This window comes from Coturnix japonica, chromosome 5 (genome assembly GCF_054131305.1).
Source record: "Coturnix japonica strain WE chromosome 5, WE-NBRP24, whole genome shotgun sequence".
NCBI classification, from domain to species: domain Eukaryota; kingdom Metazoa; phylum Chordata; class Aves; order Galliformes; family Phasianidae; genus Coturnix; species Coturnix japonica.
This window is the reverse complement of record NC_140667.1, coordinates 4,694,749-4,716,649: the sequence shown is the minus strand read 5'-3', so window position 1 is coordinate 4,716,649 and position 21,901 is coordinate 4,694,749. Positions and strand designations below refer to the sequence as shown.

Genomic DNA, 21,901 nt, shown 5'->3' with positions numbered 1-21,901 from the left:
TTCTAGGACCCTGTAATGAAGGAGCTTAGTCACAACGACAGGGAAGTTGCTCAGGCAGGTTCTGAGACGCTCCTCTGTGTTTAGCAAAGCAATGCCCCACCTCACTTCACCTGTACTGTGCATTCCTTGAGAGTGTGACACTGTCACATGCACGGCTCATGCACTCTGGTGTTTCCAGCAGGCTGACTGCACTCTGTCACAGCCCCATTCCAACACCTGAATATTTTGTAGAGCTCCAAGGTAAGTCTGAGGGGGTATTTTTAAGAACTTATTAATAGTGAATCTGATTAATAACTGCTCTATTCTTTTCTATAGTGTTTGAGAAGCTACTAGGTGTAACTGCAGCCAGATTCTACGCGGAACATACCTCTGAGTCAGTTCAGAGTCCCTTATAGATGCTGGGTGTGAAAAACTCAGTGTATGCCAACTTGAACCAAATTTCTGCAATGAAAGGTATTGCTGCCCTGTTACAGTTTGTGCTGCTCAGTTGTACCAACAGTGCATTTATACTACGAAATATTAACAATGCTTTGCATAATTTACTAAAAGCTTATTAACTATTTCAACAGTTCAATACATAAATTAAGTTTGAAAATGCAATATTCTTTGCTCACTAAATTTAGTAGTGTCCAATTCTTGGAAGGCAATCTGAACTTCACTGAGTGAACTGCCACCGGTACAAACATCCAGTACATTTCTGGGACCATCATTTGCTGCTGCAAATGATCTTTCTGAATACAAGGAGATGATAAACTCTAGGCTTTGCTTTATGCTTGTTCCATCTATTTTTAATCATAAAGGTTTGATAAAGCTAGAAAAGCCTAGTACACGTATGCAATCTCTGCAGATCCGAACCTGTTACTCCAGGCATCTAGAAACAACCCCGGAAAAAAAATCCACATAAGAATTAGGACATATTTTTTCTATGTGTTGAAGAAATTCTCTGTATAAATCTGAGCAGTTTAAGGAGGAAAAGCCATGTATAATGTACATGTACAGCCCTTGTGGTGAAGCTCACAATCCCAGGGGAGTCTCAAGGAGACATTACTTGAATGGAACCTCTTAGTATGAAGATATGAAGATGATAGAAACATGAAAGCTTTGTTTTGTGTTTTTGCAGTTGTTGACCATCAGTACTCTTTTCAGTCACTATTAAAGTCATTAACACCTGATGTAAAGCATTCAGCATCAAACAGTGGTCAACTACTGAGAGTTCTACAGTATAACACTTAACTTATTAAACTAGCTTATTTGGATATTAACTATCAGTTTTGTTTTGCAGAATAAAATCATTTCTTGCACATTATAATATAGCAAAACAACTCTTGAAGTCAAGACCATTCAACCCTCCTGCGGAATCATGTTCCTTTTTCTACTTGCCTTACTTCCCTCTGCTCTAAGTCAAACTGCAGCAACTGCCAATGCCAATAAGAATGCAACAGAGAGAAGAGAGATGAGCAGACAGCCAGTCAGCACACCTCTGACATCCACTGATGGCACCACGTTACCTTCAACGTTCACTGCGGCACCAAGAGATGGAAGAAATAGTTCTGCTCCAAACTTGAAAAGAATCTTGATATCCTCAGCAACACTTACAACATCAGGTGACTTCTCTACAACAACCAAAGATGCTGCTTCTGTTTCTGCTGACGTGCCATTCACAGCAACACTGAGCAGCTCTGCACCCACAGTGAGCACCCATCAAGCAGCAGCACTCCCCAGTGACAGCCCTTCCACCATCCCCACTACGATCCCCGCAGGCAGTGCTCTGACATCCCCCACAACAATGCAGGACGGTCCCACACCAGACCTCAACACCATTCAGCAGACAGCAGACTTGAAGCATAGTTTTACCAACACTTCTCCTGTACTGCCTAAGGAAGAAGATACCAATAAAGGTAAATACTTAGCTGAAGTCTAAATAAAGTGGATTAATTAGGGGGGTTGGAAATAGATGATCTTTGAGGTCCCTTGCAACCCAAGTCATTCTATGATTCTATAATAAACTTCTAATTCTGAAATCAAACCTTTTCCTAAAAAACAAACACTGAACAGGATGCTACACAGGATGGATGAATTAATAGGTGATCTAGTATAGACTACAACTCACTTAAAGCAAAATGCCGGCATAACTCTTATCAGTTATCTCACGCTTCATCTATAGACTGGCTGACTCGAATTGTACTTCCATTATTTTAAGAGTCACACACCATCCAACAGCACCCAGTTTCCTCATTTCTAGCACTCCTCAGTGTGGAGAATGAGTGAAAGAAGGAAAAACAAATAACAATGCAATATAAAGGGTGGTAGTGTGGATCAACAAAGTATAAGTACAGAAATAACATTCTAAACCTGCAGCACATCAACTTATCTAAGTTCAGAAACTAATGACTGAAGGTGTTAGGTTTTTTTCTTTTTTCTTTTTTAACACTTCCAAAGGAATTACTCATATTGTGTTAATTATCAAGTTGAGTATGCGTGGGAAAACAATGGAGCATAAAACTTTCATGGCACTTCTCTATCCTACAGTTCCAAATTGGGCCTATAAGAAAATAAAAGATTATTAGCTACGCTAATTTTTGCCATTAATTAGCTATCAAGCTCTTCACAGAGGACTGAAAGGCTTATCCATCACATCCAGCGCAGTACAATACGTACTAAGAGCTGAAGGAGCATCAGGCTTTCATGTTTCCTATCACAGTTCTAATAATTACAACATACCCTGTTTTTAAATAATGTGCCTGAAAAGAAAGAGGGTGGGAGAGTCAGCTCAATTCCAACAGAAAGAAAATACCCTAAGGAAAACGTTCATGAAATCTGATAAGAAATGCTGTTTTTCTGCTAACCATATGAGTGCAGAAAGCATTTCTAGACTTGTAACCTTTTAAATTAGTACTTCAGAGTGTAGACATTTAAAATTAGGAGGCCGCAATTTTAACTGCTGGTTTAAAATACTCACAAATAAATGCACTCAGAGAGTGACTTGCTTACTTATCTCTTTAAACTAAAGGATAGTATTTGATTCTGTAACTAAATTAAATTAAATTAGGCTGAAAACTCACTTGGCCTTTTTTTTTTTTTCAATCCACTCCCTTGAAAATCAAGGACAGAGATGTCTGCTTTGCTTTACAAAGGCTGGTAATTCCAGCAGAGGTTGGTTTTGTCATGGTCTGCAAAGTGTTTCAGATGTGTGCCCACACTCCACAAGAACCTTGACTGCTATAATGTACCTGATTATACACATTATTGCCATTTAAATCTCTTCTTTTTTTTTTTTCTCCCTCTCCTAGGCAAAACCAGCAAAACAGGAGTAATAGTCGGTATCACTGTAGGAGTTTTGGGATCTATATTAATTGGTCTGATGGGATGTTTTCTGTGTGATAAGGAAAGGTCTGAATCATTTTCCCACAGAAGGCTTTATGATACAAGAAACGATCCAGGTAAGAAACAGCACAAGTGCTTTGCATAAGGTCATCTTTTATCTCCATATGGAGTCATTTAAATCTTCTGCTCTTACTGAATTCTTAGGAACTACATCAAGTCCAGTTAAAGTAATGTTTATCTGACAGTACCCTCCCTTACTGTTCATTATAACTTCACCAGTTCTCCCATCAACTCCGCACCTCGGTCCTTCTTTTCTATCGTTCCTCACAAACTCTTTTTAAATATCAAAATATCAAGGAATACCGTACCCGTTATCCTTTGTCTTTTCTATGTATGTGTATTAATTTGTACTCAAGAGTAATAACGCAGACTCCAAACATTCTTGCCATGTTCCCATTTTCACATGTTTAAACATTAAGTTTTTTTTTTTGTTTGTTATTTGTTTTTTGGTTTTTGTTTTTCTCATACACAAATAAAAACAAAACTTTAGCAGTATGTCCTTTCTGGCTTAAAGATGTTGAAAGCTGCCAGAAAGCCAGATTAGGAAGTAGCTTTGTAAATGGGCCATCCATAAATGTGCTGAATGGATACTACTGGGAGGATGCACTACTCTCGTATGTTGAGCTGTGGTTTTTGCCTTTTCCTTCCCATGGCCCCCATATATACAAAAAATTTATCTGTGACACACTGTTGAATAATCACACACTGTGATGGAGATAATTTTCAAGCAATACATAAACCATAATCATTTGACCCTTACAGTTTTCCACTTAGATAACTCGCTTGGACCATATGAAACCAGTTTTGGGACTGCTCCTGATGGCGAATGCAGCACGGCAGATAATGCAGAGTGCCCACATGATAGCATCCCTATGGATGACGTGACACCATCTGACCCTGATCTGTGAATTTTGCTTTGGATTATGTTCCCACTTGCTGTCACAAGATGCATTGACACATAAGGGGCAGGGCCCAGGACCAGAGCAGCGCTCTTCTGATTTGAAATGAGATGATCAATGTCTAGTTTTCACAGGAGAGTTTTAGACTTGCTTTCTTAGGAATAATATAGAGAAATAACACATGGGTAAAATTCCTCTTTGTGTAACCTTGGGCATGAATGTAGACATTGTAACAGCACAATCTCTGACTAGGATTGCAATATTATGTTAGCATCAGTACAACCTTTTCCCCAACACTTTCATGATCTTGAGGTGAAACTATTCTGTCCAAATATCATTTCTGTCTGATTAATGACTCAGGACATTATTTTTCCCAGTCTACATTTGTATCTTCCACAGAGAATAACACAAAAAGAATTAGTTTCACTTGGATTACCCAGAGGTTGAAGTCTGTTGGAGTGAATGGCACTACTGAGTAACATGAACTAAAAGTAACCTTTGACTGTGATGACACAGTGAAAAACATGATCAAAGGGAAAAACAAAGGACAAGCCTCTATCCATCTGTCAAACTGATTAGTTGTTTGCATTACAGGCATGATCTGCAGAAACTATTCAACACTTTTTGTAAAGGTTAGACAGAAGAAATAATTGTCTCAATATGAAAGGAATTAGCACTGCCATGCATACAGATATCCTAAAAAGCATGTGCTGTGTCCAGCTAATGAGTAAAAATATGACAATAAAATGCAAATAACTGCAGTTTATCTGTTTGCAGTCTACAGAAAGGTCTATGTAGAAAGAAAGAAAATGAAAACAGATGTAGCTGTAGAGGTATAGACATAATAAAAGACAAAACAAATAGAATTAAGTGCACAGAAAATAGCTACTCGCATGGAATATATGCATGATATTATGATGTTAGAATACCCTATTTATTGTTGAGATTGCAATCATGCTGGTGGAACAATCTCACTAACTCACTGTAAAGGCTGCAATGCATATATAAATTATAAGCATGCACACAACACAAAGAGAAACAGTGGTGGTGACACAGAAGAAGAATAGGGCACATATCTATTTTAAAGTAGTTGAAAGAGTATAGAATCGAATGGCTAACGTGCAGTTATGCCATTCCTATAGGGATCAATAACAAAACCTCGTCTGAACCACTGTTCTTTCCAGCAGTATAGAACCACAGTACCAATTGCAAATGTAATGTAATTGCAAGGCTACAACAGGAAGAGCAGGAGCCAATGAAGAAATATCAAGTATGGCTTGGGTTGGAAGGGACCCCAAGGATGCCCATCAGTTCTGTTAATGTTTAACAATCTAGTTATGAGTTCTGTGTGCACGTGCATATGGCTTATGCTATCCTGGTATGCCTTTTAGGTATGTATATTGTTATTAGGTTTTACCAGGCCAGCTTCTAAAATCTGTAACATGTCCGACCCTTCATTGTAAATAGAATGATTATTGCTTATTCTTCTTACATTTTGTGTAAATAACGATATGTTGTGTCATTTGAATGTTTAGAACTGTAATAGCTGGCTTCATTTCAGACATATGTATGTATGTGATCTGATGTCATTATTTCAGGGTTTGCACATACCTAAACATAGACACGTGCTTATATTGGTGAAATTAATTATCTCCTGTTCCAATTATTTTTCTAATAAATCTTTTCTACTTTCCAGTAGCAAAATACTATTAGCCTCAGTGAAAACTAATCTCATTAAATGCTTCATGCTGGAATCATCATATTTGTCTTGTGTGGCAGCATTATATTGACCTTCTAAAAGAAAGAACTGTTACTGGTAATTTCTGTTCAACATAGCCACCCTGCTTAACTCCCCGTGATTTTGTGATGTTGGAATGAATGTGTTATTTCAGCTGTTAATTTGAATATGAATAGTTAAATTGCTGTAAACATCTATAATCAAATCTTTGTTATCCTCTAATTAAGCTCTGCAAAGAATTCTCATTCACTCCATAAGAATTCTCTACATGGGCTCTGATCACCTGATCTATCTGTAGCTCCGTTCATTGCAGGGCAGTTGGACTAGATGACCTTTAAAGGTCTCTTCCAACACTAAGGATTCTGTGACTCCATGAAGTGCTCCCATATGTTTGCCTGCATGACATAAAACTCAGGCTTAAGGACACTTAGGGCACTAAAGATAGTCATTACATTAGCAATAATAGGTATTATTTTCAACCACTGCTAGCACGGTAATTGAAGTGGATGAAAACAGGAAAAAAAAGAAGTGTTTATGCAATAAAAACTTAATCCTTCTGTAATTTTCATTATTAACTATAACCTCATAATCCTGTAATCCCCAAAAAGGGTCAGGTCAATTAAAAAACAATATTAAAACGTACTTACCCCAGATTGCCATGAAAATTGCAAAGAAGACAGTCCCTCCATTATCAAACAAATGTGTAACCTGAACAGAAAATAAATATATCAGTAACAAAAAACATTGCCACCTTCATTTCCACACCAAACACAGAGTACATCACTGATGGCAGAAATTAAAAGCCAAGCATTCCAGTAAGAAGTCCTGTTTGAGTGCTTCTATTATGAACATTTGTCCCATCCTATTTTTGCCTTGTTTTCCTTGACTATCACTTGGAGAATCTCCAGATTGCTTGCTTCACAGACAGCAAGCTGGAGATTCTCTGTGACCAGACAGGCTTAAAATTCTTCCTATGTATATTACTTAGTTAATATCTCTTAATTTCATTTTCTACTTCTCCCAAGCCATCCCACAATTTCTCTGCAGGCAACAATAAAATTCCTTTACATACAGACACCTCAGCAAATCTTCCTTGTTAAAAGGCTAGTGCCTTTTAACATGCAATAAGTTCTAAGTAACCAACTCCGAAATGTAAATCTAAACCATGTATTTCATTTCCCTTTATAAATGCTCTACTTCTGATCCTATGATTTATCCCTTATCTCACTCTTTTTTATAAGATCTTTGGGGCAGAATGTGAATTCTGCTGTAAGGTCGAAAGATTACCAGTAGAAAATAAGGAATAATTAGTTTTTGCAAACCTGTGGATCACCCTAGGATTCTCTCTTCTGCATACATTAGAACTTGTACTACAAAAACCCAACCATAAAAAGAAATGGTATTTAGGAAGTTGAAGTTTAGATCAATGCTCTTTAAATCAGTGCCAGGTTGCCAGTTGACAGCAATATACAGGAATAGCGGTCCTATATTTCTTCTTATGAAAGGTGGTTAAGATGCTGCTGAGCATTAGGAAGGAAAGTATAGTCTTCAAATTCACGTTTTGGAGAAAGGGATAGATGAGGGGGAAAAAAGCACAAAACATTACAAGATAACACAAACTAACTTGTAACAAGGCATATGCTAGGAAGAGAAATTGAAGAGAAAGAAGAAGCGTGGTGAATAGTTTTTATGTATATTCTCATTATTTCCCTCTTTCTGAAAAATAGTGGGTAAGCAGGATCATTTGGTAGAAAACATATAACTGGCTCTGCTTTTAGCTCTGTCTTGAGATAAATCACTTGGGCTACAACCATTCAGCACCACACTTAGGATGCTGGTCAGTCAGCACACCTGGAATCACTATGATTTCCCACATTTCATATCCACTTCAAATTAATATCCTACCTGTGAGCTCCAGCGCAAGGTGCTCTGGAAACAGAACCAGCCCAGGAGTCACCATGCACCATTCTGATCATCTCTGCTAATCATAGCAATCAAGTGGGCAAAGATGACAGCTCGGGCATTCAGCAATTCAGATTGCAACTCAGGTATTACATGCTTTTCCTTTAAATTATAAGCTTTACAGTATTGGAGCATTTTTAAACAGACATGGAAAAAAAGAGGGAAGTGACAAAAGAAATGGGCAGGAGCAAGAAGGAAAAATGCAGCTTTTGTGTATTGTTTGCCAGTCTGGCAAGAGACCACAGAAAAAGCATCTGAAGTACATAATTTTCCTGCATTACTTTGTTTTCTCTGAAGTACTCCCCTAAAGGGAAGCTTGGGACATGTAAGAAAGGAATGTTTAATGAAAGAAGCCCTGACAGCAATTCTAATAAGAAGAAACATGAGCCCAAGTCTTTCATATAAATGAGGCATGTCCCATGACATAAGCAGGCTTGGGGAGGTAAAATTCACTTTTCTTAATAAACTTAATTCTAGCATACTTATATACAATGAGTTGTTCCAAACAACAGAATAAGTATTAGAATTCTTATTCCAGAATAAAAGTGTTTCCCTGAAATGAAACAATAAGAACCTCCTTTGAAGATCATTCCTTGCACGTGAAGCAAGTTAGGAAAAAAGTTCCATTTTTATATAAAGTTATAGCAGTATGTAAAAGCCAAGCACAATTTAGCCTTAAATATAACCCCTAGTGCGTGGGGATAGGACTAGGGGTAATGGGATGAAAGTACAGCATAGGAAGTTCCGCACGAATGTGCGGAAGAACTTCTTTACAGTGAGGGTGACGGAGCACTGGAACAGGCTACCCAGAGAGGTGGTGGAGTCTCTTTCTCTGGAGATATTTAAGACCCACCTGGATGCCTACCTGTGTGACATGGTGTAGGGAGCCTGCTTTGGCAGGGGGGTTGGACTCGATGATCTCTAGAGGTCCCTTCCAACCCCCACAATTCTGTGATAACATTTACAGCAGTATTTATTGCTGTAGTTGAAATGTTACTTCATGTCAAATGTTTATCAACTGCTCCTTCACAGAAAACTCTCAAGTGTTGAGTTTTCCTTCAAGTCCAGTCTAAATCAAGTTTCCAGATCCTATAAAGAGTCAATTATTCTCTTCCACATTGCTCAGTGTTCTTGCAATGCCACAATCCAGAGACATTCAATGCTCTAGAAGTATAATAAATCCTACCTTCTGAGCAAGGTTTGTCTTATGGGCAGAAGGCATTGGAGAAAAAAGCCAAGGCTGCTCTTCCAGCCTTATGAACATAGCACACATCCGTTTGTACTGCTCACTTGAAAGCACTGCATGTATATAGAAGTACTCGTGATCAGCTAAGTTTGAAGGACAGCTTCTAGTAGCAAAATATTTAGTTGCATTAATTCTTTGCATTAGTTTGATGAGGTAGAGTACATTATAGAGAAGATAATCCTGGGAAATGCTCAAGAAATCCTTTTGAAGAGCAGAAATATAGTTACCAAGTAAGCAAGGAAAAGAGAACAATAAAATACAGAGGAAAGTAGAAATAAATTTGCAAGATTATTACTAGATTTTTTCTAATTTGGGGGAATTTATCCATTTATGAAAATAATTACTTGGGAAGAAAATGTTATCAGAAAGTAAAGCAGTTTTAGAATCATCTCTGAATACTTCAGATTATTCCATTCCTAAGAGCACAGAGGCTAAAAACTCCTCTATATAAACAACACAATCTGTAATCTTTGCTGCAACAAAGGCTGCAGTTACACAGTAAAAGTGGACCTTTAGACAAAAACATTCAAGATAGCAGTAAACTATATAATTACCTTGGCATATATGCAGCTTTCATTGAGCTTTTGTAGCGTGCAATTGCGTTCACACATAGGGCACATGATGGTTTCATTTGCCTCGCAGATCTCTTTGCTTTAGTGTAAGATAGGAAAATAAAGGTTATTAAAAGGCTTTCAGCATCCTCAAGATTTTCTGAGGCGACATCATTTGTGGTCTCTGTTAGTTAACAGCATGCCTAACCACAAAACTGACTCAAAATAAATAAAAAGGCATTAAAAGCTTTATCTCAGGCCAGTAATGTTAAAACTGTGGGCCCTATAGTTGACATAATGTCTTTGGGCATCATGCTATGCTTCTTGCATATATATATACACATATACATATGCATATATATTTATATATATTATTAATTAACATTGTGCTTTCACTTCTTTGTCTCATAAAATCTGAATTTACACTTCTAATACTATATGGAGGATTATGTTTATTTCCAAATGAGTGCTCAGTGTCCTGCATTCTATACCTTGAGTTACAGCCTTGGTTTGTTTTGCATAATGTGGATTTCACCAGATTATGTTGCCAGTAATAGCTATGCTGTCTTGATATCTGGCCAAATTATAACAGTGATAATTAAAGATCTACATAAAGGTGCCCAAAGCAACCTTTAAAGCCATCAGATTTAGTTTGTATGACACGCAATAGCTTGATATCTTACTTGAGGATAAAGATGAGCAACGCATGCTCCATGAAACGTGCTTAAAAGAAAGAACCCAAATGAAAGGACTTGTAAAGGTCTATTAAAGCCCTTCTCACAACAACCACACTCTTCCCAGTTCAGCTCAGGAAGGGTAAATGGATCAAAATATATTTAAAAGTGTATGAATCCAGACATACAGGCTCACTTCCTGCTTTTTTATTCCTTCATGTCTGAGCTTTTGAAATATAATCCAAATATTCTGGAAACAACTGTGGAGCTCTTGTTGCTGTTGTTTGGGTGTTTTTCACTCTGAGAATTTCCCTCTTCATTGCATTCATTTAACAGCCAAGTCCTGGAAGTATTGATTGACATAACAGCCAAGGCACCCAGGGAGACTGCACTGCCAACAAGCCTGAATGCAACCTCATACAAGAAAAAGAACATCCCAAATCTCTTACAATAAAACCGCACATCTGTGGAGAAAAATATGTTTCTAAACATGGGGCAAACACACACAAATGCTTATAACAGCATAGCATAGTTCCTGATATGGCACAGTGTGTTGGGGGTTTTGTCTTCCCATTTTATTGTTTCACCTTTCTTCACGCTCAACCACTGCGTGATTCAATCTGATTTGAAAGCTTTCCTAAAATTAGATCAGAAGAAACAAGGGATCCTCTGTAACAAGGGGCAAAAGGCATTGTGAGAAGGGTACCTGCCTGGTAAAAGAAAAATGAATGCCACCAGAAGGGAGAAAATGTGCTCAGTTTCAAACTTGCCTGTGGCAGCCAAGGATGAAATAAACACCGTCTCTCAATTTTAGGACTGAAGGTCTTTGGCTGTGACCATTCAGAGATGAGAGCCTCTGATTATTGATGCACAAAACCTCAGGCTGGCATCCCAATCAGCTTTTGATACTGTAGCAATGCAGCACGTGTAATGTACTTAATCTTTCAGCAGAGAAAGATGGCCTTTTTCTACCTGTAGCCACTAGAGGGAGGCTCACGATAGCTACCTTCAAAGCCAGCTTCATAATCCTGAGAGGCAAATGGACAGTACTGAAAAGCATGCTGCTTCAGAAATAATTCCATCAGTTGCAAGCTCAAGTTTTGCGGACAGAAGAAAGCCATTATTTTTCCCCATATAATTCATAATACTGTAAATCAACACCTACTAACATCTACTCTTTCATAATTACAGACATTAAGAGGATGATTCTCAGTTCCACATGAAAATATAATACTGGATCTGGGGTAATCTGGTTGTGAGGATGCTGTCATAATACCTGGCACTAAGCCTAAATTCCTAATTGTAACTGGGTTTCCTATGCATAGACTTGGTCAGAGTAACATACCTGGCTCTGTCTCTTCCTGATGGCTGATGCACATTGTGTTTGCATAATTCCACGTCTGTAGAGCTCAAAATCAAATGGCATATTTTACAACTGCTGTGCTAATGTAGTGGTCTCAGAATACAGTGACAATAAGAACATTTAGGTTGCATACTCTATCTGCCTTCTTACAGATGGATGGCTCCCATCTGCTCTATAGCAATCAACTGTCTGACTAACCCCCACTGTCCTATTCCAGGTTAAGCAAGACAGTAAGGCAAGGAGAAGCACCTGCCCAGTAAAATTAGAAGGGACCTCTGAAAGTCATGAGGTCCAGTCCCCCTGTTCAAGTAGGAACACTCAGAGCAGATGACAGAGGTGACACAGAAAAGATCCATGTGCATTTTATCAGGTAAACCAACTTGAGTTAGGTAAGCTCTGCTCTTAAATCTACATCTCACTGCACGCCTTACTGATCTGTTTACAGCAATGCACAAAGATGACGCTACTGTGTCACGACAAGTCAAAGTGAATGCACAAATTCACGCTCCACAAAACAAAGATGACTTGCCCAGAATGAACGCATCCAGACTACAAATGTTTGGGGGCTGCACAGAACACACGACACATGTTAAACCTATACAATAGATTACCTAAATTTCAGGCTTTAGCTATTAGAAAAGAGTCCAGAGGCCTTGGTGGGACTCAGCTCTCTGTGTAGCCCAACATTACACTGAAGATTCCCAGTGTGGAACCTGAGACAACCCACCTCCATGAACTTTCCTGTTTCATGTGCAGCTGCTCCACAGCAGCCAAGGAAAAAAAACCAAACAAACAAAAACAAAAACAAGATTGGAAAACAGGAAGGCTGGCATACCTCTGCCTATCTGAGAATCATACCCCAAAAATTCTACGACCAAATAACTGTCTCTCCTATAGATGTACTCAACTGGAGACGTATTCAAGGCAGAAGCAGCAAATAACACTTGCACAAGCATATAACAGCTCTAAGTTTGGATGTATATAATCAATTCATTTAAACTCTGAGACATTCTGTTGTGTTTTTTTGTAGTTGTTTTCTGCATTTCCTCTTGGGGAATGTCAGTGTTACGACTTCTCTTCTAGTGCCTGGAATATCAAGCTATACCCTGAGAACAACAGATAGTGACAAGATCCCACTTGCTTTAACTGTGCCATGGAAAAGGTGAAGAATCCCAGTCCGATTCTTCTAATACTTACGCAGAAGAACAGGATGATCCTCTATTTGCTTTTCACTACATCTGGTGCATTTCACATACATCTATTGTTCAAAGCAACCCTAATACAAAGAAAGATAGCATAATTTCCTGGCTGGTATGCTTACTGCATTTTATTTAATGCATTCTGAAGTTGTAAAGTCTCTCTGGAGTTTTGTGTAAAATAGAATGCCTTAATTACAGCACTGCGGAGCGTAATAACTCACTGTGAGAGAGAAAACAAAGACAATTCCACACAGAGCTGTCAAATACTCCTGCTCCAAATCCAGGAAACATCCCCCATGAAATCTGATTCTACTGTGCATACTGCCTAAGCATCTAAACTAGTTGGAGCAGCAGCTATGATTACTGTAACAGCAGCAGTATGATCACTAATAACTTCATTACAGACGATAATCTGTAATAATGGCATTTCCTCTTGAAACAGGTTCCTGAAAATATAGTCAGCACTCAAGTCTAACACTCTCATCACTATTTCTAAACTGACATAAACCACTCGCAGAGCAAAATCACAACAGTGGGGAGCTTGGAAATGAGGTGCCTTTCACACAGTTGCAATGCCCTCGAACAGTTTACATCAACTAATTTGACACTAAGATTTGGAGGGGAAAAAATATACATACAAGTTGAAACGTACAACTGTACTGAACTACAGCCAAAGGTAAAATGGAAGAAAAACTAAAGAACATGTTGCTATTTTTCACCCATTAGCTTTGACTGGAATGATAACCATCGCAGTGCACATGACATTAGAAGCTACATTTCTTTCATTTCTTGCAGGTGGGATGGAAATCATTGCAGACGCAGTGGTAAGAGTGCTTGCTGTAAATGCTCTGCATCCACCTTGATGCAAAACAGATATACAAAGTGGATACACTTGCTTGAAGAATCCAGTGTTGAATTTGGTTATTATTACAATATCTGAAAAGCATTTAAAAGTAAAATGACCTAACTTGTGCCAGGCTGTTCTTTGCTTTCAACAGGCTGTTCTATGTTTTCAATTGGGATTTTACCTTACTTGGCTGGAATCCATCGTAAACAGTCCATAAAGGAAAACAAAGAGTCCAACCAGGGCAGCAGGAATCAGCATTCCAGTGTACCATCCCAGCCAGGCAAAATACAGTCCAATTTTTTCACCAAAATATCGCCTGCATGAAAAGGACATTTTCTCAAATTAAAACTTGCAGTAACCTCTGCCTTCACAATCAGCGCAGCAACACTGACAAGGAATCACCATTACAAGCTTATAGTAAATACTGTTGTCAGTTCACCAACATGTTTTAATTTAGGCTAGCACAAAACTGGAGTCATGCTAACCATAGACTTATTAGGACATGTATTCTATAAGGGTACAATTGAAGTATTCTGCAGGTTTCAGTTCCTCCCAGTGACTTACAGACACCCATTTCAACACTGTAAAATGAAGGAGACTTTATTCACGCACAAAATACAGACTTATATACACACAGCTTCTAGAAAGCAACTCTGTAGGTTTGCATTACTTAAGCATTCTACTCTAATTTATGACAAGCAGTCACATAATATGATGTATTTCAAACTATTAACCAAGAAAATACTGAGACTGAAAAGACAAGCTGAAGATTCAGCTTTAAATCTTCAAAGCTTAGATATCAGTTGCTGTAAGAGAGAGCAGTGAACAGGAAACGAGAAATAAGCACATGCTTAGTTCCACAGCCTTCAATGCAACAATTATGTGTGGAATGACTATGACTGTCAGATCAGGAGTGAAAACTGTCAGAAAGGAAAAAATGATTCAATTGGAATCCAGTGTCTTGTTGAGGAAAGTATGAAATCAATTAAATCAATTAATGGCCTGGCACTTTTGTGACCACCCAAATGAAGCACTTTAGAGAATCCAACTCTTACCTGATAGTAATAAATTTTACAGAAAGAGTAAGAATAATTAACAGTTTAGCAGAATAGAGCATTGTTTCCAGGCTCCCTGTATCACAGAAACAAGCTACTTTTAAAAGTACTAATACCTGATTAAATCCAGAGGTTGGTACTTGTACCACATTCCCCACCGTGCCCAACGCTCATACAAGAGGTGTCTGTGATTCTGAGCTCCGTGTGTTTTGATGGGATGTCTGCTTTTGTGGCTTCCCTGAAAAACAACAACAACAACAAAAAAAACCCCAAATACAAAGAAATGAAAACATGTTACCAGACACTGTGAGAAATGAATACATCCCTTCTATATCTAAATCTAATTTTAAATGAAGATTTTACTGCTTTTAATCAAGAGATGCCAATTTGTTATGGACAACTCCAGGAAATGTCACCTGCTAGTATGTAAACTCACAGCAAGAGAAACAGTTACATATACTTCTCAAACAACCAGCTTCTTGAAGGAGTCTTGAATGACAAAATCATACTAGAATAAGGCTATCAAGAACTACTCAGCTCTATATTGCTTCAGGAACTATGTTTCAATTTCATTACTCTGTGCTCATTTGGATGCCTTCACTCATTCCAACTATTCAAAAAACTCTCATGAAATACTTTATGGAACCTGTTTTTTCCTTTCCTAAATAAAAGAAACACAGAAAATTCTGGTAGGTCAGCTAGAGTCTTCTGTCCTAAATAATATCATCGGAAATATCTAACTCCCATTAAAAAGTATAGGACACTGTAGGAAATGCATACTACAGCAAGGCTGAGAAGACAGAAACAACAGAAGTGGCATTACTTTGAAGTCTACACAGGAGTCTCTGAAGCATCAACACACAGATTTGCTAGACTCATCCTAAAGCAAATTGCTTATCTTTGTCATTTTATGTCCATTTTAAGGCGCAATATCTTTATTGGTTTCCTCCCCACCCCAAGAATGTCCTTTCATTGAGCAACACTAACTTATGGTAAATAAATGTTTCATCAAACAACTCACAGTTAAATAACACTGTGGGAAGAAAAGGGAGACACTCTTGAACCTGATAGACTCAAGTATTTTTAGTCATTACAATTTTTAATAAGTAATTTGATACCTTGAGAATTGCTCACAATTGAAATAGCACTATTTGTTGGAATCTGCTATCTGGTTTAAGAATGACTTAAAAACTATGCTTTGCATTAAAATCAGCAAAGCACAGAAAAAATGCCAGCACAGAGCAGTCCATGCAACAACTAGAAATCCCTAAGGACAGAGCACCGGCTGATTTTCAGTCATCTGAAAGAATGAGTGCAATGTATAAAGCATTACCCAGTGCTGTACATGTCAAATATTTTATTTTCCTGCTTCATTTTGCACTGCTTATCCATAGCAAGTCCCACAGTGATCCCACTGGGACCAAATTTTCACTCTCGTTTATTGCTGTGATTAAAAAAATAAAGGAAGAAAAAAGTGGGGTGTTTAACCTCTATCCTTAGCACCAGTTAAGCTGCTATCAAGGTAAGAGTGGCTTAAAAAGATGACTTCATTAAACTGACTCTGAAACTCAAATCATCGCTTGCATATATTTTTCTTTGTTATGTCACAAAATGGCTATGAGAGCTTGGATCTGGAAGCAACAGAAAACTACAGAGCTTTATCTGGTAGTATGACTAACCTTTGCCTACAGTAATGCCCTACTGAAGTGTTAACAATGATACTCAATTATTTCTCTAAAATACTCCTTCTCTGTATTGCCTGTATTTAATCATTACTACAATATCAAAAAACACCCTCAGCAATGTCTAGAGCCAGACTTTGGTCCTTTGAAACACAAGATAATGTCACAGCATTCAGCCCAATTAACCACAATGCTCACAGCTGCAATTACCGTGCTACCGATAGGCATTTACGATGACCTACGATGTGTGGTTTGCTTCTTTCCTTTCAAAACATAAAGACAAGTTTTCCATTTATCTCACATCTCTGCAGACTTCAGTAGGCTTTAATCTACTGAAGAAGATACTGTCAAGCGCAAATTATCCAGGAAAAAAAGGTCTAAAATGGAAATAAATAAGCAGTTTCCCTACGTTTGATCTACTGCACAGCCCATTAGGAAAAGAAGGGTTTGTAAATGGTGGCAGCTAAGGAAAAAAACCTCAATGTTAATTTAAGAGCTATTAACAACATTATTACTTCAAAATATTAGTGCAAGTTTTAATCAAAATGTAAATACAAATACAAAATTAATGAGGTTACCTCATGTGGTGGAAATGCTGCTTCATATGTTCCATTGTTTAGTAACCTATTAATACCTACAAAGAAAGAAATGTGACAGTTCCAATGTCATTTTTTAACATAGATTTGGCTTTAAAAACTGAGAATCTTCATGTTACAAAAGGAGAATGCAGCTTCCTATTAGGTACTCAGGATGCTGGTATAAACAGGAAAATCACCAGCTGGAGGGTCTTAGGATTCCCCAGGCTCTCTGGCTCTGTCTAACCACAGCATTCTGAAGGTCAGCATCTGCAACTTTTCTTTCATGGTTGGGTGCCTGTGCCAGATCAAGTGTGAGAAGATGGTCACACTCTTGTATTAATCAGAGCACAGGATACAGATCTTACGGGTGATCAGATAATCTGGTGTGCAGGCAGTGAGAGGCATGGAGAGAACATCCTGTTACTTTTAAATGTGAACCAGCTGAAGGAGTTTGTGTCAGATCAGAGTTCTGCTAGAGCATTCTGGATAAACTCCTAGAGTCCTCCTAAAACCAGGTTTATTCTACTACCAAAGTGCAGTATGAAAAATAAAGCATAAATAACCTTAATAAGGGTATGATCCTAATAACCTAATAATCCTAATAACCTAAAAAACCTAATAACCTTAACGATAAAAAGATTCGGTACCTGTGAGGGCATATCTGTGTAGCCAGGTTGACCTTAGAAGTAAATTCTGATAACAGATTTCTGATCTATCCATTCAAACAAAGAAATTACACTAAATACAAGATGAAACCTGTCACCATCACCGTCAATAGCATTTGACTCCATCCCTCAGTTTCTATAATTTTCTTACCACTACTTTTCTCCCAGAAACTCAAGCAACAATGTTTTGTAATTGCTATCATCTTTAGACATACACATCTATGTAAAATTCTTAATTCGTACAGACAAAACAGAAGATCATACATATATACTCTCTTATTTGCAAATGAAGATGAGTAACTGGACTTTCTGAAATATACCACTGTAATAAGAGTGTTGGCCAAAACTGGATTTAGCCTTTAAGACAGTTGTCTCTGAACTGCATGGAGATAATTCAAGTGTAGTTCTGATCAATTCTGCTGCACTGGGACTGCTGGGTAGTAGCAGTCTTAGAAGACTCTTGTCAGCTTTCTGAGGTCTAAGTTATCTTTCTTGTGGCTCTTGATCACATGAAGCTATCATACTCTCTCCAATTTATTTAAGAAATGTGTATTTAGGTGAAAACAATTCCCTATATTCACATAGTTATTCCACAGAACAATTGTATGCAATGTACATCCAACTGTTTTACTGGCTGAATAAAGATTTCAAGGGATAGCGAAATTAAGTTTTAATCCACTAAACAGTTTTTCAAGCAAGCACAGATATAAAATTTTCATAGCTTCAGGCTAAGAAAAAAATACAGCATTCTCACCCATTTTGGATTTTCCATCTTCGTACTTGGTTCTCTGCAGCATGTGATGGACAATTCTACTTCTTGTGGAGTTGCTGAAGAAGCTGTCCTTGTTGTTTATGGTAAAACTATTGAAATAATGGATGTCTTTTAATACCCAAAACAGTGAATAGGTGCTGAAATGTAGCTGCTCAATGTGTTCTCTCTTACAGTGATATATTGTAGCTTCACACTTTGAATAGAATAGATACAAAATTGTACATTCCTAAAGCACCTACTCAGACTCCCCAAAACTGTCATTTGCACAGATTGTTGGGAAAACAGAATGAGTAAAATATACATATTTTCCTCAAACTGTCCTACTGCCCAGGTAATTTTCATTCTGGATATGCATTTGAAAAGACAACAAGAAAAAACACTCTTCAGAAGTAGTGATCATTCTGAAATTCATGACTACTACCACTGCCATTCAGGGAGAAATTATTATTGTCTCCAGGCACTGGACGCTTAAGGAGCAGCTCCACAACTTCCTTCCCTCAGAGAATCCTAAGATAGAGCCAAATAACGCAAATAGCCTTTCCCAGATGGCTCGGGATTCTGAATGCCAGAAATCTGACATGCAGGAGCTTTTCCCTTCTCAGCTGTGCCAAAGGTGACACTATTGCAGTTCATCGCATCCTCTGAGCTGCTGGAAAACTGCACCACAAAGAAGTGGCTCACCTGATGCAACATAATTCATTACTAAACAAACATGAGATAATAATGCAATTATTCTGCCTTTCTAGGGTGAAGTCAGTCTGCCTGCACATAGCTTCTTTAATGAGAAGATAAAAACCTATTCATCCCAACTTAAGTTTTTCCTTCATATGAACTTCCCTCTCCTAAATAAGCATCACAAAACAGCTTTAAAATAAACAGCTAGAATTTCAATACTCGTATTGTATTGTTGCTTTAGAAAACTATAACACAGTTAAACTAATTCAAAGGAGCATGTTGATGGTGATCACGTACAGGTTTGCTTTGGAATATATATGTTTATTCTCGCACAGACAACAGCATTTTAAAAATGGACAGCTGACAATGTATTTAGCCCATTTCCAGGTGTTCTCAGTTTCAACAGCTGTCTCAGGCTTTGCCTAAGTAAATCATATAATCAAGGTAAGCAAATTTGAACAAGTATTTGCATTCTGTAATGTAATGGAAAAACAAACAAACCAACTTCTAAACCAAAAAGGTGGCAGACATTTTTCAGTCAACCTTTTGCCTGTAGTAGTAGTAGCTGTAAATATCAGATAACAAGTAACAGCAGATTTTGTGATTTAAGAGTAAATTCCATAGAAAATACCAGACGTGGTACTGGGTTTTTGCCAGTGACCATCTGTTAATGGCTGCCTCCATGGGACCTGCTAAGCAGAGAGGATGTAGAAAACCCTTCTGGTCAGTGGAACTGTGTTGCCAGTTCCAACACTTACTGGTGGATGCGTGCACGGCTAAAGGGTGCTGTGTAGCAATCTGTTTCCTCAAGATCTGGTAGGGCCTCCTTATCAAGCTTCATTGGATTTCTGGGCAACCAGCTTTTCAGCTCTCTCATATTCCTCTGCAAACTAAGACAATAACAAATGTCAATTGGCACGTTCTTACCCACTTGCTATTTCTATATCCATCATTGAACATTCTCCAACGTCATAACATGAAAATGAAATGAATGCAATGAAAAGTGGTAATTCCCCGACTTTACCTTCGGAAACAGTGTAGTGATATAACAAATGAAGCAAAAGCCATACTACCTGTAATTCTCTAGAAGTTGCCATTGTAACTTCTAGAGAATTCTAGCACAGAACATATTTTTATTATTATTTCTGATTAGATCATATACTGGTAAATGAAAGGCTTTCTTCCACTGGTATTCTGTCTAAACAGTATCACAGGTCAGTGTCTATTGAATAATATACATATTCAGTGGATACGATATTCAATTATAAATTGAATAATACACTGCAGTGTAGTAGTTTATTTTCAAGCAAATGCTGAAATTTATCTTCTTATTCCTCTAATTTTACACACCCTGTTGGTCTGCATTTTTCTTATCCTGAACTGCAATAAAATGTGGGTATTTAAGGAGTAGATCACATTACAGAATGATACCAGAATCACATGAGAGATACTGGAAAAAAGAAAGAAATAAAGGATTTTTAGTTAATATTTCCCCCATCCTATTTTTCAGTGCGATGTGGGCCTTAGTCAATGACAACGTGCGCATGACATATAAAGAAAGAGAGCCACAAAAATTGTAATTATGTAAGTACATGATTTTTGTTGGAGATAAATATGGAATTGCCTTCGTTAAGCAGAAACACCCTTCTCCTTTTCCTAATTAAAATGAACACACAGGAAATTGTGCTCAGGCAGCCAAGACACCGTTGTGGAAATGTCACCCTTCTAATCCACAAAAACAGTTCAAGGTCTACCCATATCTAACACCACATCAGAGAGAAAACTAAGCCAACTGTGGGATCATCACTGTACATTTACAATTAAAATTCTCAATAGCTTCTTGCTATGTATTTACCAAGGTGTTGTTGCACACCAGGTATTTAATTGGCACTGCAATTGAGGGATGCTCTTGATACCAAGCATTATGAGAAACATCATCACATGAACTGCGGTCATAAAGCTGAAATAGAAAACAATTCCCACACAGGCATGTCCCTCTAGTATCTTGTTTGCTCAGACAATATCTTATTATGCAAGATGATTATCTGAATAGTTCCAGTGGAAGCTCTTCCAGCACAAGGTTATATAGAATATTTGTAAGAAATTTCCACATGAATAACATGACCTGTTATTCTTTTTGGAAAACTAAATCCAAAAATCCCTGCAGATTATACCTACTCTGAAGATGCCAGTGCAAAGAAGCACCATATAAGTGAATTTGGTGCACAGAGAACTAATCTAACATGATGAGGCCATCTACTGTGACTGGAGTTTCAGGGAGTTAAGGCAGCTTGATACACACCACCTCCATATTGCCGTGTTATGTGTACAGCAGTGATCTACTGTCACTTTTTCACTCTTTAACCACACTGACTTCAAGGAGCAATTATTTCTCCTTATGAAACAGCTAGTAGGATTTTCTGAATCCACAGTTAAAATGGAATGAGACACCAAAACTGAGCAACTGCTCACTTAGGATATTTTGACATCAATCCGTTCCCAGCAATTTCTTCTGTGTTTGCCTCCCACATTCTGACAAATTACAAGAGGTTCTACAAGTCTTGCTGAGAAGTAACGTACTGCAGCTCAGCTGCTGAACAAATTCGTTTTC

General features: G+C 37.9%; 2 protein-coding genes across 10 annotated transcripts in view; one reads left to right on the top strand and one right to left on the bottom strand.

Annotated features, from left to right (window-relative positions):
- ANO3 (anoctamin 3) overlaps positions 1-21,901 on the bottom strand; it is a 137,044-nt gene that overhangs the window by 21,875 nt on the left and 93,268 nt on the right. For all 6 annotated transcript variants that reach the window (XM_085549883.1, XM_085549884.1, XM_032444968.2 and 3 more), the window contains 7 exons: positions 20,049-20,180; positions 18,598-18,704; positions 17,179-17,234; positions 15,035-15,156; positions 14,045-14,179; positions 9,784-9,880; positions 6,669-6,729 (listed from right to left, as the gene is read on the bottom strand). In XM_085549883.1, coding sequence (XP_085406009.1) covers positions 6,669-6,729; positions 9,784-9,880; positions 14,045-14,179; positions 15,035-15,156; positions 17,179-17,234; positions 18,598-18,704; positions 20,049-20,180 — 710 coding nt within the window. The remainder of the gene's footprint in view (positions 1-6,668; positions 6,730-9,783; positions 9,881-14,044; positions 14,180-15,034; positions 15,157-17,178; positions 17,235-18,597; positions 18,705-20,048; positions 20,181-21,901) is intronic.
- On the top strand, positions 153-6,124 carry MUC15 (mucin 15, cell surface associated). Of its 4 annotated transcripts, none has more exons than XM_085549888.1 (4): positions 153-240; positions 1,283-1,898; positions 3,291-3,440; positions 5,980-6,124. In XM_085549888.1, exons 2-4 carry the CDS (start codon positions 1,361-1,363, stop codon positions 5,994-5,996), a joined length of 705 nt encoding a protein of 234 aa, XP_085406014.1. In that variant the 5' UTR covers positions 153-240; positions 1,283-1,360; the 3' UTR covers positions 5,997-6,124. The 4 variants fall into 4 exon arrangements, with proteins under 4 accessions (XP_085406014.1, XP_015718897.2, XP_085406013.1 ...); XM_015863411.3 differs by having other exon boundaries at positions 4,147-6,042; XM_085549887.1 differs by lacking the exon at positions 5,980-6,124 and adding an exon at positions 4,159-4,391.